This window comes from Microplitis mediator, chromosome 5 (assembly GCF_029852145.1).
Source record: "Microplitis mediator isolate UGA2020A chromosome 5, iyMicMedi2.1, whole genome shotgun sequence".
In the NCBI taxonomy this organism is placed as follows: Eukaryota; Metazoa; Arthropoda; class Insecta; order Hymenoptera; family Braconidae; genus Microplitis; species Microplitis mediator.
Window position 1 is genome coordinate 20,185,643 of NC_079973.1, and position 20,636 is coordinate 20,206,278.

Sequence of the window (20,636 nt, forward strand, 5' to 3'; positions counted from 1 at the left end):
TATAGAGCATTTTGCGATAACATTGTCACCCTGTCCAGTGAATAACCGCGCGAGCCACAATTGCGGCGGTAATAGCTAATTAGCGTTTCCCTTCCCAAAAGTTAATTTATTTTATATGAAAATGGGAATAGCAAGTGACGATAATAGTCAAATAATAAAATTAATTAAGAATGTAAAAGTACGAAAATTAATAATCCACTAAGACTAGAACAAAATTATATACTTCCTCTCTCCGACTTATCCTTATTATTATTTTTATTATTAATATTATTAATATTTTTTTTTGTTAATTTATAATATTTATTTACTTCTGTAATTTATTCAACAATATTTTATTTATTCAAATAAATGTACTTTTTTTTATCAAGTTAATATGTAAAATCTATGGTACTGATTTCCTTAAAATCTACGTTACATTTAAATACGTTCGATATGATAGTATCACACTGATTTTAAATACAGTAGTCGCGGTATGAACCCGCGCAGAGGGTGTAGGAGAATATAATTCTAAGAATTCCTGTACCCCCACTTCTGATAAGCAGTCGACTGCCGTAACTCACATTTCCCCTACTTTACAAGCGTGCGAGTGTGTCACGATTATTTTCGTAAACAGAAAGAGAATTTCTTCACGCAAGAAAAATTTTGCATTAAGAAATTAAAACAATAATTTTCTTAGGAGTAGAAAAAATGTTTTTTAGCCGCAAAAAATTTTTTCTTGGCTCAAGAAATTTTTTTCTCGCCCCAAGGATATTTTTCTTTCAGTTCTTAATGCAAAAAATTACTTATTGTCATATCAGCCGCAAAAGTTAGATTTTCGAGCAACATGCAGAGAGCGCAAACTACGATTTCTGGCAATCTATAGTTTGGTTAACTTTCCTCGAACTTGTATCGAAAAGTATCTTTTTTTTCTCTATCTGTCTCTACATTCCTACACGACTTAAAACATTTTTGACTGTTTCTCTCTAAAATTCAACTTCCGCCGTTGATATGACAAAAAATTTTGTTCCATACTTTATACTTAACGGTAGGAACCCTGACAGACTTGAAGTGCATGCACGCGTTTGGGGCTATGGATACATTCTCATCAAGACCTCGTACTACATCCGGTCTTGATAAGAAAGCGTCCATAGCCTCAAACTTGTGACGTCACTTCAAGCCGTCAGAATCCCTACCGTTCCGCATACGTATCGAAAATAACTATAGGACAAGTAAAATTTTTTTTAGAGCAAGCAATATTTTTTTGCACTCAAAAATCCTTTTTTTGTGTAGTCATGGAAGGGGAATATCTTTAATAGAATTATGTCGACGGAATTACAACGCGACTGAACTGTAATATATTTATGATTGATGTATATAATCAGTGTCTAAATTTTTATTTCATCCTTCACTTCATCTTCGACCTCAGCAAATACAGTCTTAATATTTTTAGTTTATATATTTATTATTATTATTTTTTTAATTAATTTTCTTTGATATTAAAAAATTAATTTTCCATTAATTACTTTCACCCCTTCATTTATATGTATTGTTATTTATTTCTCATTTACTTCTTTTCTTAATTAACATAAATTTATTTTTTTTGTTGATAAAAAAAATTGATAGTACTGTCTCGTAAGACCAGTCTTAAAGTATAGGAAAGTAAATATGATCCCATAAAATCTGTTCATTAAATTTACTAACGTTATATTATTATAACTCTTTAAAATTAGGATAATTAATTAAATTTATAATTAGCAAACTTTTATTTTATTCTTAAAGAATAAGAATATTAATATAAAAATATTTATATATTAATAAAATAAATAAATTGCAAAAACTCATGATTAAAATAATTCATTTTAAATGAATGACTCCTTAATTAATGTAATTTATCGTTAAAAATAAAAATAATGATGATGTAGAATAAATGAGCTTACATATTAATAATTAATTAATTTCTGCAGGTCCTTCTTCGATTATTTTTTCGAGCATCTGATTGGGCTGGTCGGCGTGTTCCTTTGGTCTGTCATGTTCACCATAAATTCCATTTTCTTGATTGGTGAGTAGGCCTTTCTTCAGGACAGTTAGGTACCCCTAGCTCTGGACAATATCACAAACATACTCATCATGGAGAGCAAGTAGATGTCGTGGTGGATCGATTGCCGTGTGAAGAGTGACAGTGACACCGCGATTGAGGCTTACTGCCGGATAGAAGACCCCATAGAGATCACGAAAAGCGATTCCGCCCTGTGGTTGGTCGTTTACGAAGAACCGAAGGGTGTGAGTTGAATCGAGATCCAAGAGTACACCAACAGTTGAGCCTTGCTGTACACCACCCTCAGTCCTTTGGGCATGACCACCGGCGTGCATAAACCACGATCTTTGACGGTCTATGTACATGCTCCAACCCTTGTCATCTTTGCCTGTGAACAAGTTAAACCATCCGTCCTTAAAGGTCTTATAAACTTATTCTATATTTACCTTTGCCTTCCTAACTAATATATTTCTATTAGTTATTTACTTATTTACATATTTAGGCAAGGTAACTTTCATTAAATATACTTATTATTGATCTAATAAAGCCACTCATGAAATATTAAATTGCTTTAGGAGTTTTTTTTGTCAACTGGCGAATTTTAGAGAACTATGAACTTAAAGTTGGTCATTTTTAAAGCTTCAAAAAATTTAAGAGTAAAAAAATCTCAATTTAATTTAAAAATAATACCGTAAGATGGACGGTGTGGTTCAATGGATGTAGATAAATTGAACGGGATATGGCACACTTGGCAGTTTTATCTAGCCTCATCGAACCCAAGTAAGCTTCAATCCAGCCTCATTGAGTAAAAAAAGCATTTTGAGCCTCAAATCGTAATCAAGAAGCCTCAAATAATACTAATCGAATTCGAATTACATAGTCGAGACTATGAGGCTCGTTTGAGGCTCATCTGAGGTTCATTTGAGGCTCATCAAGACTTCTTGAGGATCTTTGAGAATCATTTGAGGCTCATTGATGCTTTTTGAACATCATTTGAGAATCAAAATGCTTTTTTTTACTGAGTGAGGCTGGATTAAGGCTTACTTGGGTTCGATGAGGCTAGATATTTCAACCCGGGATGGTCTGGGTTCGACTCCCAATTCGGACTATCCATATTTTTCTCAATTTATTTATAAACTTTTCATTGATAAGGTTCCTTTCTTATTCTGACCAATCCATTCCTAAAATAATTTGCTACTAGGATAATTGGTCAAGAATAAACTAAAAAACTGAATTTATAAGAAACTTGGTTCGAAATTTTCTGAGCAAAAATACTTCGATCTAAGAAATTTCCTGCTATGAAAAATATTAAAAAAAAAAAAAAAAAAAAAAAAAACACTTTAAACCAGCTATTAAATGTTTTTGATTTATCAGAACCAGACCAGAAGGTTTGAAATTTGTTTAAAGTTCAAAAAATGATCAACTCAAAGTTCAAAATTGATTTAAATTTAAAAATTCCCTGCTATGATCTTTTTTGGAACGAACTTTTTTTATCCGAGATTGAAAAAATTAAAATTATCTAATGCTCTTATTATTTAATTGGGTCATTCTGATATATAGATTATAAAAAATTTAAAAACAAAGTATTTCGCAGACATAAAATCAAGGAAAAAGTTTTATGAGACAGGCTAAATTAACTGACTTGAAATTAAAGACTTGGAAATTATTCTTACATGGTACAGTCTTGTACCAGATAGTTTTCTTTGAACGTGATAAGAATCGAAGGAATGTATTTATTTTTTTTTCTCGTAAGAAAAGAGTCAGTGTCGTTAAACCGTCTCACAGGACGGGTACAAATTGTAGTCTAGGAGTTTTCCGATTGCCTGAGTAAATTGTTCCTTTGAATTGAGATAAATGTCAAGATAAAATGTAAACTTATCGTCTTTAAAAATTCAATTTAAATATTGAACTAAGTGATACATGCTGTTAAGTTTATTAAATAAATTATTTAAAGTAAATAGTAACTCGACTAATGAAAATAGTCAATTTTTTATTCAATTTTTGTATTATCACACGGAGAAAATTTTATTATACTATCCGCGATACTAAATTTTTAATTTCAACAATTTGAAATGGTAGCAAAATTTTTCAGTAGTAAAATAATTAGTTTTACTATTGAGAATGATAACAGTAACAATTGATGGTGCACGGAGAGAAATTTATGGTAACCGTTCTTAGTAAGTTTATGAAATATCATCCCATACCGTTATGGTAATGATTACTTGGAATTATGGGATATAGGCCCATACTTTCTGAGAAAAGTTCCCATAAGTATGGAAACAATTCCCATCATTATGGTAACAGTTCCCATATCGCATGTGAAAGAATTATGGTAACGATTACTACAACATTATAGTAATGATAACTATAATATTTATAGGTGCCGTTCCTATAATCAACATTTCAAAAAAACCGGTTACCATGCATTATGGGAGCCATACCATAATACATTGTAATCGTTACCATAAATTTCTCTCCGTGTGGTAACGATTACTATCGAAGATGCTAATTGTAACTAATAAATACTACAATTGTTACAATCGAAGACGGTAACTGTGACCATTCAAGGTTGTGAAAATTCTGAACCAAAAAATAGGACAAATTTATATAAACTTAAATCCTTTATTTATATCCATACTTTAGCTATGTCACAACATAATCGTTTAAGTCCGAATATAATAAAACTTTCCAAATATTGGAGCTGTTATTGATAACTTTAAATGATTGGGTATGATCATCAAAATGGCAATAATCCAAGTATGGAGTGATAAGGAAGACTTTATCATCCATCAATAATCAGTATTTCTTTTACAACATAAAATAATGGAGCACCATTTGATCTGTAACGCCGATATTTAAATTCTTTGTTAGTTTAGATAGTGATTATTATTTGGGATGATTGTAACTTTTACCATCAGGTTATGAATTACGATATTGATAACAGTGATAATTAGTTCAGATAATAAAAGTTATAATTTCTGATTATCATCAATAATTGTATATTTTATCATACAGTTGGTATATACTACAATTCGGATTGTTTATCTAATAATTTAAATGATATTTATTACTATCGAATTCAGCTTAAAAATTTTACTATAACTAGAGGATAACTTTTACAATAAAATTCTCTCCGTGATATTAAATTATGTAAATAAATTAAATCATAGGATTTCATTGTTGCCGGTAGTATGTCACGATAAAAAAAAATTGACTTGCATTAAATGATATTGATGTTGCATTGAATATAAATTTTATTTAGTAACGTAATCCAAATTTACCACATGTGTGTTGCGTCAATGAACGTAATTTATGCGTAATATATTTATATATTTACATGTAAATATATGTATTTATAAACTTGTAATTTATGATTAATGACTCACCTAACATTTTATCGCGTGACACATCAGCACGGGCTATTCCAAATGCTGGATCAGTGTCACTGTGATACCGGTCAATAGTAAGCTCCCAGTAATGGACACCACGAGAGAATCCTACGCTTGAAAGGACAACGCGATGCTCGTAACCCTCACAGGATGCGCTCATAGCATCTTCGGAAATTGAAACCTCTTGGGGAACTCCTGGTGCGCCAGTTGCCCATGAAAACCATGCCACTGTAATTTATTCAATTAAATAAATATTCATTATTAAATAATTATCATTATATTCGGATTATTAATACGATTATTATGACTCATAATTTTATTTAAATGTAAAATATAAACCCTGGAAGACTTAAAGTACACAGTTTGAATATTCATCTTGTTAATGAAATATTATTTAAAATTTATGCTCTGTAAAAAACAGCGGTGTTAAAATCGACTTATTTTAACACCAGTGCAGTGTTAAAATGAACTTACACCAGTGTAGCGGTGTTATCTAACTGGGGTTGAAATGGTGTACATGCGAAGTAAATTTACTTCGATTAGAGTATGAGGGTGTGTTATAAATGTTTTAAAATTTACAAAATAATAATGATAATATTTCATAAAAATTACGAAATTATCGTCGATTGAAATAGAAAAAAAATCGGTCCATCGGTTGACCCTGCGCGCAGCCCTAAAACTTCCCGCTATTTTCGAACTCATTGAGTCTGCTGACTAGTAACTTTTAATTTAAATTATCCAACTCAGAACAGTCATGTTTACTAGTATCATCGCAATGTATTCATAATAGTGTAATCGACCACTTTTTTGTAGTACTATTTACTATTACACTTTAGTAACAGGTACTACAAACCTATAGCTGAGGTGTTTTTTTACTACGTTTTCCTAGTTCCGAAAATCTATTTTTTCTCTCAGTGCGCACCCTACCGATCGATTATAATTTTTTACAGCTTTTAGATGTTGACAAGCCGCGTCGAATGCCACTTTGACGATCAAAATCGGTTCATCCGTTCAAAAGATACAGGTATTTACATACGTAAGTACGTATACGTACGTACATACGTACGTACATATACTCAGACATCATCTTGAAATTAGTCAGAATAACATCCTAGAACTTCAAAATGTCAAGATCTGATAGAAAATTCGATTTCCGAAAATCAGACCGAAACCAATAGCTTCTCGAATTTTCGAAAATTTTCAATTTTCTTAGCGGGAAGTTAAAAATTTTATTTCCTCTAAAATAAGCAATGTCACTTTTACTACACTGAACAAATTGCATAAATTTTTTATCGCTTATCAAATTCAATAATAAGAATAATATTATTATTATTTGTATTGTAACCCTGATGTTTTTTATAAGGTAATAACTGATATAAAGATGATAATTTTATTTTATTTATCTCGCTAATTTAGAGTGCAAAGAGACTATGATTATAAAAATCTGTTTCCCATATTTTACATAATAATATTTAAAAAAGTCATTGTGGACAAATATTCTTTGGATTTCTCTATAAATTGGTAAATCTCTCGTATGAGACCGTTCAGAAAATACGTTCGCATTTATAGGGAGGAGGTGTCACATACTGTGGCAAGATGTGACAAGGGGGTCAAGGGTCTAAGGAAACGTGACGTTCGCAGCTCATCAAACAATTTTGCAAATTTTTTTTTCATTTTTTTAAAACTCAAGCTATTTATTAAGGTTTTTTTTTTGTAAATAATGAATATTTTAAAGTATGCACTGTGAAAAATTCGCGGAGTGAATGCGGATTAAATCCGGAGTGAATGCGGAGTGAATGAATTTTTAATTATTTACTCCCCTCGGAATGAAATTCACTCCGCAGGGGAGTTTTCGCGGAGTAGATAATTTTTTATTGATTGAATCCCTCCGGAGTAAAATTCACTCCGGAGCGGAGTTTTGTAAATATTATTAATAAAAAATTACTCCACTCAATAAAATCGAAGTAAAAACTCGCGTATTACATAATTGATCAGCTGATACGCAAATACATACGCACACGTGTGGAGTGAATTCGGATTTAATTTCAATCCGAATTCGCTCCGAATTCACTCCGGATTTTTACAGTGTAGAAACCCGTGCACTATTTATTAATAATCATATATTATGTAGGGGGGAGGGGGGGAGTTTTAACGGTGTCAATAATTTATAACGCAATATTGATAGGGGGGTCGCAGAAAAAGTGATGATGGGAAGAAGGGTAGTCTGAAAAGGTAAAATTCTGCGGAACGTATTTTATAAACGGCCCCTATCAGTAATTTTTGAAACAATCAAAATTTTTTTGTACTTGAAATATAATTGACTTTTGATTCTTGGAAAATTAAATAACTTTTTTTTAACCGGGAAAATTTGAAGCACCGTTTTCAGGATTAAATTTAACACCGACAACTTTAACATCAGGGTAGAATGGATTTACACAGGTTTTTTTACAGTGTGTAGCATAAACTGACATTTGAACCGAGTAATGTAAATTTTTTACATAACTCAAAGTCAATTGATGTAAAAATGATCCGTATTATTTGTTTAAATGTTTCTTTTGTAATAATATACTTTTCATGCCATTTTATCGTACAATATAAATTTAAGTGCAGTATAACTATTCGCGTGTGAGATATGAAAAATTTGTTTTATTTCACGTGTGTTTTTTGTTAAATGAAAATAAATGTTAAGTATTTCTGGCATGCATTTAATTATCCCGCTAGATGTTTCTGTTAATATTCCTCTAATTTAAACATAAAGTATTCCAGTATTTCAGAATGAGATGAGTATGCATCAAATATTAAATTATATCCAAATTAAATGTTTTTAAAAAAACTTCAAGAATGTTCCGGTTGGAAAATTTTGAGCATTTTATTATTTTTATTAGTCTCATTTATTAACGTACTTTTAAAATTAATTGTTTTAAAACTGTAATTATAAATTAAAGTTATATCAACAATTAATAAATGCTGGGTAAAATGGAGTTACTTGGTAACAAATTCACTTTTCTGATCCAAAATACATTTAATCTCTTCCCAGATAGCAAAATGACGTCTTGATGAGTTCTGAATGAGTTCCTATTTACGATTTGGACGTCTGATCAACATCTTGAAGAAGTCTTTAAGAAGTTCTCAAGATGTCGAATTAGCCACCTAACGAACTCAGTAAGACGTCTTTAAAAAGAGTTCTCAAAGTGTTCTTTTTTCTGACTTCGCAAATAAGACTTCAGTATGAACTTACCATGACGTCTTAAGGAGCTCCTAATTTTGACTTCATTTTGACTTCAAAGAATTAAAAAAAAAGAATACATTTAGACGTCACAAAACTGACGTCTTATTTATGGAGTCTTCAAGAACTCTTAATTAAGAGTTCTTAAAAATGACACCTTTAAGAAGTCATTATAAGACTTCTTGAGGACGCCTTCAAAAAGACCAAGTAAAGCAGTCACTCCGACTTAAATGCTGTCTGGGTTACTATTCATTATAAATTTAATAAAAGAGTAAAATAAATTTTACACTGAAAAAAAGAAATATTTGCCCCAAATAAATCAATTTAGTTGTGGCTTTTTTAAAAATATTTCTTAATGACAAATAAATATATTTGTTACAATAAAATATGACAGTTGATTCAAATAATTTTATAATTTGACGAAAATATATAATTTATTTGTGGTAAGTAATTGATATATCTGTGGTAAAGATATTAAATTTGTGACAAATAACATGTACCTGAAAATTGGAACGTTTTTCTCGCAACGAAAATGAAAATAATTCATGAATATCGTGTCTAATAGCGACTTAAGGGGTAGTCGGGGGTGGCCTGTAATTTTCGGGTAACGTGCTAAACATTTACGAAATCTAGATCCAGTAGATTTTGTACTTCTCATTTCTTTTTTCTTATTTTCGTTCCGCGAAAAACGTTCCGATCTTCAGGTACATCAAATAACCTATAATTTAGCGATACTATACATATATATGAAGCCCTTATTTATTTGTAGCAATTGGATCATTTCTTTACCACAAATAAATTACTTATTTCACGCAATTATATTGGTCAATTATATTATATCTTTCTCACAATTAAATGTTTATTTGGCCATATCCAAATATACGATATCTTTGGCTCAAATAAATCTTTTTTTCAGTGTACAATTTGAATTTAAAACAAAAAATTTTATGTTCGGATAAAATGAAGCATCAACAGACAATTTTTTAAAATCTTTTTAACAAAATTTACCACAGAAAGTATATTGGGTTTAAATTTTATTATCAAATATTGTTTGCAATACAATTTGAGAAATTCAAGCGTTGAAAAAGTAATAGACTACAGTATAAAAAATTTTGTCGTACTAAAATTTTTGGGTTCTCAATTTTTCCCACCCCCCATTCTACTCTCCCCTATATAATTATAAATATTCAGTAGCGATGAATTAATGTTATTTTAATGTAATAAATATATACATACATTCAGCAGTTTGAAGCCCAATGAGCTCGGAATAATCTCCTTCGCCGGCACTATTGAATGCCCTGACTCTTGCATTGTAAAGTGAATTGAAGTGAAGACCATCCACAGTACATATAGTTTCACGTCCACAGTAAACTTCCTGCACAAAATTATATCGTGGCGTGTTAAGCAAACGTTATAAATCCAAGGTCAAGCTTGTGTTATATGTTAGATTATGTATATATGTAGACATATGTTTATATATGTATATTACAGCAATAGCAATAGCAGTAGCCGTAGCAGATGTAGTGGTAATGGTATATGGCCGTAGAGCTTTCGTAGATTATTTCACCGATGTTAACCATAAAGCCAGTAACGCGGAATTAACGGACGTGCTTTTACTACAGCAGCTTATACCATTGCGTTTACGACCACCCATAGTAAATACATTGCGCCGTCTATCTGGTTGTACACAACATCGGTCCGTTATTTCCGGCGACAGTTGGACGGGTTTTAAAGTGAAATATAAAATTTTAAAATGGGATTAAAGCTCAATGCTGAGGAAAAATAAAAAATATGGTGTGTACTGCCGTATTATTTAATTGTTTGTTTCGTTGGTTTTCTAATAAAACTTTGATGATTAAAGGGCTAGAGTTTAACGTAATGTGATTAATTAATGAGATTTCATCACGTTTATTTCGCCCGTTTAAATTCAGCTTCAATCAAAAGCTCGGTTTTATTTACACATTCTGCTACAGAAGCTTTACAAACTATCTCTCTTTGAACATTAATTCACGATCAAGTGTCAAATGATGATTAAAGAAAATGTTACGTTTACATCAACATTAAGTTTTAAGTAGTAATGTAATAATACAAATTAAGGGTATGCGAATAGTTTGAATTCACGAATTATTCGCATCAAATCGAATCAAATAATTCGTAAGTTTTCAAATTATTTGTAGGGGAGACCGGGGCTAGACGGCCCACCTAAGCCGGTTATTATTATTTGTGGCTTTTAACCATCAAGTCGATTTACTCTTGTCCAACTTGAACTCAATTCACCAAAATTTTGGTGAAGCTCCTGAGAAAAAAAAATTTTTTTTTTTGGGCAAGACGGCCCCCTCCGAAAAAAATGAAAAAAAAATTTTTTTTTTAATTGTAAAAAAATTTCCCGCGTAACAAATGTTTATATTTTTCTCTTTAACAACTGTATTTACTTTAATATTACTCGAAATAACCTTTTTTGATATAATACGAGTCATTTTTTCATTTCTGCAAAAAATTGATTATTGGTTTTTTTAACTTTTTCAAATGCTCTATTTTAATCCAAATCCATATAATTAACCAAAAAATGATATTTCTATTAAATTAATCATGACTAGGTTATAATACTATGAAATACATTTTCTTTTAGAATTTTTGAGTGGTTCATTTTGCCCCAAGTTTCAAGTATCGGGCTAAAAATGAGTAAATAATCTAAATTTGTGATAATCAAAAGAAAACAAGAAAAAAAAATTTTGGTTAAATTTTGAGGTGGGCCTTCTTGCCCCAGGTGGGCCGTCTTGCCCCAGTCTCCCCTAAATTTTTTTTTGGATGACTTATAATATGCGCATCTATACGGAAAAAATTATCTAATAAATTTTACTCGTCAGTTGTGAGTGAAACTGGGCCTCGATGAATAATTACTCTTCCGCTTCTAGATACCGTTCAATTATCGGGTAGAAAAACCAAATTTTAAGTAGCTCTTAAATGAAAAAGAGTAAAAAATAAAACAAAAGGAATCAGTTTTTATTCTTTCCGTATTTTTTTTGTTTTTGGCCCAGAATTACTCTAAATTGCAGGGTAAATTTTATCAAAAACTTCTCTCCGTGCAGAAAATTAAAAAAGCTACAAGTGCAATTTTTTAAATATTTTTTTTTTTTTTATGATTTATCGTTTTTACAAAAAAACAAAACTTATTAGACGTCAGTAAACTTCAGTACCATTAGTTTTCCCGATAACTCAAATTTTTTTCAGAGGTAAATAGAACATAAACACGAATCTACGAAAAAATGATTTTTCTTTATCCCTTAGTCGAAAGTACGCACTTCCCTCCCTAATTTTAAGGCCTAAAGTCTCATTTCCCTCTCCTGGTGGAGTTACACGCGCCCCACTTATATCGCCGGGAGCAAAAAATTTTTTCGTGCCTACGGAAACAGCCGGCTGCTGCCATCTACTGAACGTCTACCACTTTATCAATAAAATTTTTGACGATAACATCATAGATCGTTGCTTTATTTATATATATGTCAGTGTTTTTGTGTCTCGTTGTTTGTGATATTTTAAGTAAACAGTGTACTTGCAATAATAAAATGACTGAAAAAGTATCATCTGATGACTTTATGGACGAGGATGAGGTGATAATAGTATTTTACACACCTAGGGAAGTAAAGTAAGAAATGTCTCAGATCACATGTAATTGTTGGCCGAGGCGAAGCCGAGGTCAACAAACATGTGATCTGAGGCTTTCTTATTTACTTCCCGAGGAGTGTATACTATTTTTCTCCTCGACGGAGGCGGAAAGCGGCAACTTCGTTTTGCACAGCGGGACGAAAGTTGACGCTTTCCGCCCGGAGGTGAGAATAGTATATTACATACCTAGGCCAGTAAAATAAGAAAAGTCTCAGAGCACATGTAATTGTTGGCCGAGGCGAAGCCGAGGCTGACAAACATGTGGTCTGAGGCTTTCTTTTTTACTGGCCAAGGTGCGTATACTATTTTTCTGCTCGACGAAGCCGGAAAGTTGCAACTTCGTTTAGGGCAGCGGCCCGAAAGTTGCCACTTTCCGGCCGGAGGGCAGAAAAAAGATTTTGATGCAGAGGCGAGGTTAATTATTGAAAGTTTATGTATTCATTTATATATTTTTTATTGGCAGGGAAAAAAAACTTGTTCATAGGCATAAATTTATTTCTTTCGAAAAAAAATAATTTTTTTTTATTTTTTATTTTTTATAAGTATAATTATGTCTTTTTTTTGTTTTGTTTTTGATGCCTGCCCCCGCCGACCAGACGCACTCGCTTCGCTCGTGCTTTCAAATGTCGCGGGGCAGGCATCAAAAACGCAACAAAAAAAAAAAGAGAGACGGAAAAAAATTAAAGTTTTATGTATGTCCGAAAGAGGCGCGTCAATAGGGAGCAAATAAAAAAAACATGGCCGACCTGTCAGCTGAAGGCAGAACGTGGTTGTATTGTTTATAGTATTCAAAAATGTAATTAATAAACGTACTTTCGACCAGGTATAAAGAAAAATCGTATACACCACACGGGAAGATAGTTGAAAGCCCTACCCTGTGTGTCATGATGCCCTCGGCTTCGCCTCGGGCATCTTATCACACAGGGCAGGAATTTCAACTTTCTTCCCTTGTAGTGTAATATACTATTTGGTTACTTTAAAATCTAAGCTCTCCATTAAATAAAAATTGAATATTTCACAGCTGATCAGAATTTTAAAAAATACACATAATTTGAAACTTTCTAAATAATTCAGGGATTCGAATTCATCGATTCGAACCCGATTTGCACACCCTCAATACAAGTGAATTTACATTTAATTATTTGAGTATAAAATAAGTAATTGATTTGTTTCAAATAAATATTATTATTATTTTATTAAATAACTTAATCCTTTAGAGTGTTTCAAGTAAAGTTTACTTTACGAACAAGTTATACTTGATTATATAAGTTTTCTTACTAGACGGATTACAAAAGGATCAGTGTATTATGTGCAATTTGATAAGAGATAGTCTAGTGATGAATAAATCCCTTCTCTGTCTCACTTATTCTCTAGCTCTTACATATTTTTATTTGTTCTCAAGTTTGGTTACAATAGTTAGGATAAAATAAGATGAGGAATGTACGAGAGTTGATGTACAACAATGAGCTCAAGTAAGAGGTAGTATGAAGGATAAGAATAAAATCAAGCGAAAGCCTCAGTGTGGCAAATGGGTTTTCTAGTGGACTGTTTGTCCGGACAGGACAGAACAAGACAGGAATCGAAAACTTTACCCGATATAGGTTTTACTTGGTATCGACTAGTAATGGTTGACTGGTTTTCTATTCTTACCCTAAACTCTCCACCGCATCCGTCGTCAAGCTCCAGCAAATATCCTTCGATTGCCGGACCTCGCTGACCACATCCAATTCCATGACCGGCTGGTGGTTGCCATGCCACTGTCACACTATTATTTTCTGCACTGCACTCTTCAGGAATTAACACCGGTGCACCTGGAGCTGTAATTTAATTAATAGTATTGTTAGTTTTGTGTTTTCGTATTCCAAATATTTACTCAATAATTTCATTTTGATTCAATAAACTCCCCAGTATATATCATCAATATTCATTATTTTTAACTAAACAACATATATTATTTATTTTATTCGTACACTGTAAAAAAAACGGTGTCAATCTAGGTGGTGTAGGTGTTAAAATATTCTGTGGTTAATTTCAACACCAAAACCGGTGTTAAAATAACACTGCCGCCGGTGTAAATATTCTTTACTGGTGTTAAGAAAATTTCCCGGTGTTAAAATATTTTTCGGTGTTGAAAATATTTTACTTATTAATTAATTGAATTATTGGTGATTAAAATGGTGGGCGTAAAATTGTGTAATTTTTAGATAAATCACGTATCCAGATAATATTCATTCAATTTTCATACTTTTTTATATGGAATACTTTTTTTTCTAATTTCTATACATGGAATTTTTTTTACACCGATTTAACACCGGTATTTCAACACCGCCTCCACCAGTGTTATTTCATTTTAACACCGCGCGGTGTTAAATTGAGTCCATTTTTAACACCGCTCTTTTTACAGTGTACAGTTATATTTATAATACATTAAATACGTATTAGGTTTAAAAATATCGTGTTCCGTTTTAATTTATATTTTTTTATAATTTGTATTTTACATTAAAGTACAAGTATTAGAAATAAAACAACAAAAACAATTTTTTAATGAGTTCAAGCTTTTCACAGAGAATATGAGTTTATCTAGTAAGCACAGGCGAGACGTCAGCAATAAGCTTTTCCCTTTGGCCTGTGTACTCGGTTTGCTCACCAGCCCGAACATTCAATTAAAGTGGAGGCCAGTATACACGGAGAGAAAATCATGGTAACCGTTCCTAGTACGTTTATGAAATATCAACTCATAAGGTTATAGTGATAATTACTTTGAATTATGGGATATACGCCCATTATTTCTAGCAAAAGTTGCCATAACTATGAGAATAATTACTACAATTTCTGTAATAGTTTCTACATCGTATAGTACTGGAATTATGGTAATGATTACCATACTCACGGGAATAGTTCTTAGTAATCATAGTAATAAATCCTATATCCACATTAGAATAGTTTCTAGGTGCGCATGGGAATAAACCATATGCATCGTGGTAACCGCTCGCATAATATAGGTTAGAAGTACCGTTTTTGGCCACTTTAGGGCCAGTTTTGGCCACTTTAAAAATTTAAATAAAATAATTTGTAAAAGACGCAGTAACATGGTAATGGTTACCATATAGAATGGTAATAGTTATCATATGAGGAAGGCCGGGTATGGCTGTGTCTGACGGGTTGATTGTCACAGCGGCCATTTGTGGTGATCGGTTCATTGACCAGCGTCGAAGAATCGCAAAGACATCATCTCCCTTTTGAAGCCGATTCTTCAACACCGATCAATGTTCGTATTTCGTTCGATACGTTGTCTGTTATGACTGCTGTGACAACTAACCTGTGAGATAATCATACCCAGTCTCCCTTATTATGGCACTAGTTACCATAATATTATGGTAATTTTTATGGTAAAAGTTACCATAGTATATGATAACGATAACGTTTATCAGAATGTATGGTAACGGTTACCATAGCAATGTAGGAATTATGACCATAATTTTATAGGAACTTTTCCGATATCGTATAGGAATGAATCCCGTATAGATAGTAATGGTTACCATAATTTGTGTAGGTGTCATATTCTTATAATCGTAACTTCAAACAAACCTCCATCACACGATGTAGGAACCATTCCCATAATATATTGCAATTGTTACCATAAATTTGACTCCGTGTATACTATTAAGTACTTAAAATTTCACAGTCACCGGTTTAAGGTATGTATTTTTCGAATCAAACTCTATGCAGAATTAATTTGTATATTGACATAATACGAATATTGTAAGTTTACCGCGCGTGCTACTACTTTTGGCATTGAAATTAGGAAACATGTTAATTTAATACCGATGGAAACTTAATCAGTTTCTTCCTTAGAGTCGATACTGTTTTATTTTAACCCGCAAAATTAGTAACCGACTTTGTTTAAGTCTTTTCAGAAAAGTTATCCCCTTATACTAAAAATTTAGCGCCTGTCTTAAGATGATACGCGATTTAAAATGATTTGGCAACTAACTTCCCATAGTATTTCATCCCTTGTCATTCAATAGACTATTATTGAAAGTCTGAAGTAATAAAGAGAAATAAAAAGAGAGGAAGTAATAAAACATAAGTGAAACAAACAACTGATAGATAGATAATAGAGTGTCTAGCAGAGAAATAGTTGCAGGAAAGTTTGTTGTTCTCAGCAGAAACTGGTAATAAGCCTTGAGTCTCTTGGTCGAATAGAGCTCTTGTGGTTACCCGGAAAACTTACCAGCATTGTCGAACCGAATGGCATTTCCGTCTCTATTACTATTCGCCTCTCGATTACTTCGACCGCTTTAATTGTATTTTGCATAACTATGCGTAACGTTAAACCTTCCAATACCTTTTTTTTCGACTATTTTATCTTTATTTTACTTTTTAATTCATTTCAACTCTTCATTTTCATTTAAAGTACTATTACGCATGAATAAAAAATATTGATTTTTATATAAAATACATTAATGCTTTTGTTTGTTTTATTGTCTCTGATCAAACAATTGAGACTTTTATCATAGAAAATACAAAAAAAAAAAAACTGTGGATGTGCTTGAGAATGAATAAATATCATTTGATCGATTTTATCTCTGAAATAAATATATACAAGTTTCTATGAGTGTTTGCTCGTTTTATTTTATTTTTTTTTTTTTTTATGAATAGTGATATTGTTTCAATAATTGAAACGTGATAATGAATACAGGATAATGCAAAAATGGGCTGTGATAAATGAATGAATAATAGAGCAAAAATATTTTTCGTGATTATGAATTTATTGTCTTATTATTTATTCAATTGTGAAATTAAAGTTTTTTTTCATTTAAAATTACTGACTTTTTTTTTTAATTAAAAATTTTTTGTTCGTAATTGATATTAAAAATTGAATAGATATCATAATTTTGTTAGTTAATGGATTCAATTATATTTGAGTAGAATTATTGGAATAAAAATAAAAAATGGGCGGAAATAATTTAATTACTTTAATAACCAGTCATGAGTTAATACTAAAAATGGGCGGGTTTTGATCTTAGAAAGTAATTGAGGGATCAACTTCACTTTAGTTAAATGTCGGATTATTTATTGACAATTTTCACTACGTAACAATAATGAGGTCTGACTCGATTAAAATTCTGTCTACTTCTACTAACTAATATCATTTACTGTCATTACTGCCCGGGAAAAAATGATTTTGCCTAATCATATATGATCATGCATAATTGTCTATATATGATCAGATCCAAAAATTGGCCAGGTCTGATCATACATAACTTGATCTGTTTATACATGATCATATATGATTATATATAATCATGCATGAACGAATATAGTCATTTTTAGAATCTCATTTAGAATATCTGTAAATTATTAATTAAGTAGTTTAATTAGGATTTATTGTCTTCATCAATATCAATGTCGGTTAAAATTAAATAAAAAAAAAAATTATTAACCATCGACAATTATTTTACTACGAGGTCACCCATCCAATTAATGACCAACGCCGATGCTGCTTAACTTTGGTTATCGATGGTTTGTAGTCTGATCCTCTAGTCTGTTATACACTTACAATTAAGAAAAGTTTATGGCATTACTTAACTCAAATAATCAAATTGATACTTTATACTTTTAAATTACTGCCGAAACCTTTGAACATTTTTTAAGTATTGGGGATTTAAGTTTGATTGATAGTTGACAGAATAAAAATTTAATAACATTGATATTAAAAAATTGTCATATTATTTAATATATATATATATATATATATATATATATATATATATATATATATATATATATATATATATACATTTAAATATTTATAGGTTTCATATCAATAAAATCTGATCAGATTTAATCATAAACATATATAACTACATATAGGTTTATATCAGTCACGTCTGATCAGATCTAATTATATATAGGCCTATATCTAATTATATATGGGTTTGTATCAATCATGTCTGATCAGATCTAATCATGTATAGACTTATATATGATCATATATGGGGTTATAACAGCTAGGTATGATTATATCTAATTATATATAGACTCATATATGATCAGACCTGATCATATATAGACTTGTACATGATTATATATGGGGTCATAACAGCCAGGTATGATCAGATCTAACTATATATAGACTTATATATAAATAGATCTGATCATATATAGACTTATGTATGATTATATATGGGGTCATAACAGCCAGGTATGATCATATCTAATTATACATAGACTTATATATAATCAGATCTGATCAGATCTAATTATATATAGACTTATATATAATCAGATCTGATTATATATAGACTTATATATGGGCTTATAACAGCCAGGTATGATCAGATCTAATTATGTATGGGGTCATATATAATTATATATAATTATATATGACCCCATATATAATCATGCATGATTATATATAACTTCATATATGATTATATATAATCATATATGATCATATATATGAACATATATAATCATATATGATTAGGCAAAATCATTTTTTCCCGGGTGCTTCGATAAAACTGAAATATTGATTCTCAAATTCAATAGCAACTAAAATACAAAACACTTTCTCTTTTAAAATAAAATGTAAGTAACGACAATCAACACTAAAGTCAAACTAAAACTAATTGTTAAGTTGTAAATTAAAATTGTAAAAAATTTATCATTATTGTGTTACACTGTAAAAAATTTGGGGAGTGAACGCGGATTAAATCTGGAATGATTGCGGGGCAGATGACTGTTTATTTATTTAATCCCCTCGGAGTGAAATTTACTCCCAAATGGAGTTAAGTGTAATATTAAAACTCCACGTAACAGAGTGAATGCTGATTGAAATAAAATCTGTCACCAAATTTACTCCCGAATTTTTTACAGTGTACAGATAAGGTTTGAAGATGCAAATGATGAATTCGCAAACTATTAGCATTCAATAAAACTTATGAAAAAGATCGGAAGTTCCAGTTATTTCAATACCAAAACTACTAAAATAATTATCCCACTACTGCCCTAGTAAAAATAAACGAGGGCTGCCTCGTTTTAAACTAGGCGCTAGCTAGCGAAATCGAGGCAGTTCTAGAGATTGTGCGCCATCTATAATTAAGAAATTAGCATAGCATACGCCTATATATTGTCCACGTCAATGTATATTTAAGCTTACATAAAATACTGATTAACCTCTAATTCATTATTAACCATTTTTAAGCAGTATAATAAAATATGATAAGACCCTAGTAGAAACGTAATCAAGTATCTGGCCAGTAACTGGCTAGTTTAACTAGACTTAAGCTAGGAACTGGCTAGTATAATATCCAGTAACTGTCTAGTAACTGGCCAGTTTTACTAGATAGCAAATAAAACATGGCGACTCTTGTTGATCTTGAGGTTATTGAGTATTGAATATTAATTTTATTACAATTAAAAATTATAATAATAACAACAACAACAATAATAATAATAATAATACACGGAAAAGTTATAAAATTTATTTATTAATTTATTATATTATATTTTTAAATATAAAACGAGAAACATTAATAACATAAAACAATAAAAATGATATTTATTTTTTTCAAATGATACACTGCGTTTATTTAGAAATGTTTTTGCACACATTGGCAAATCTGGGATAACTCCTCGTAAAATTTTTAATAATTCGTCCAGATGACAATCTGGAGTATTTGTTTTGATTGCCCACAACCGTAATTCGTTTATTGTGTCGATTTTTTTAACTTCATCCATTTTTTAAAATATATTACCGATTATTTTTATTTTGAAAGACACAATTTGTATTTTTTGTTAATTATTTGTATTGTTTCTTGATGTTTACTAAATATTATTCAACTTACAGGTTAAAGTGAAAAAATAAACATACACATACACTAGTATAAGTAGAACATCAGTGTGACCAATGTTTACGATTCAGTTATAGGTGGCGCAACTTCCAGTTTTTACCTAGTTTCACTAGCCAGTTACTGGATAAGATTGATGGCCAGTTACTAGATATGAACGCTAGCCAGATACTAGACTTAATCGAGTAAAAAATTGAACATTTCTACTAGGGGAACTGCATAATTCAAGAAATTTCCCATAAACGAATTTTACTGACCGGCCCGGGTTGTTACACAGTAAAAAGGATTCGTCGAAATCAACACATATCGTGTGTAAAACGAACGTTTTATACTTATTTATATGTTATTTTAACATGTCGTGAGTGTTGAAAAAGTTACGTATATGTTTCACGGAGAGAAATGTCAAGTAAATATGCCTATGGAGCATAGTAATAATTACGTTACTCTATAGTTTGTGTCACACTGCTCTTGTGTGACTGCTTATA

At 31.0% G+C, this 20,636-nt stretch overlaps 1 protein-coding gene across 3 annotated transcripts in view; it reads right to left on the reverse strand.

The window, feature by feature from the left end:
* Positions 1-1,481: 1,481 nt before the first annotated feature.
* The window catches only part of LOC130668048 (E3 ubiquitin-protein ligase TRIM9), a 99,496-nt gene continuing 80,341 nt past the window's right edge, over positions 1,482-20,636 (reverse strand). For all 3 annotated transcript variants that reach the window (XM_057470038.1, XM_057470037.1, XM_057470039.1), the window contains 4 exons: positions 13,946-14,112; positions 9,866-10,004; positions 5,401-5,631; positions 1,482-2,402 (listed from right to left, as the gene is read on the reverse strand). In XM_057470038.1, the coding sequence (XP_057326021.1) occupies positions 2,074-2,402; positions 5,401-5,631; positions 9,866-10,004; positions 13,946-14,112 (866 nt within the window). In that variant the 3' untranslated portion in view covers positions 1,482-2,073. The remainder of the gene's footprint in view (positions 2,403-5,400; positions 5,632-9,865; positions 10,005-13,945; positions 14,113-20,636) is intronic.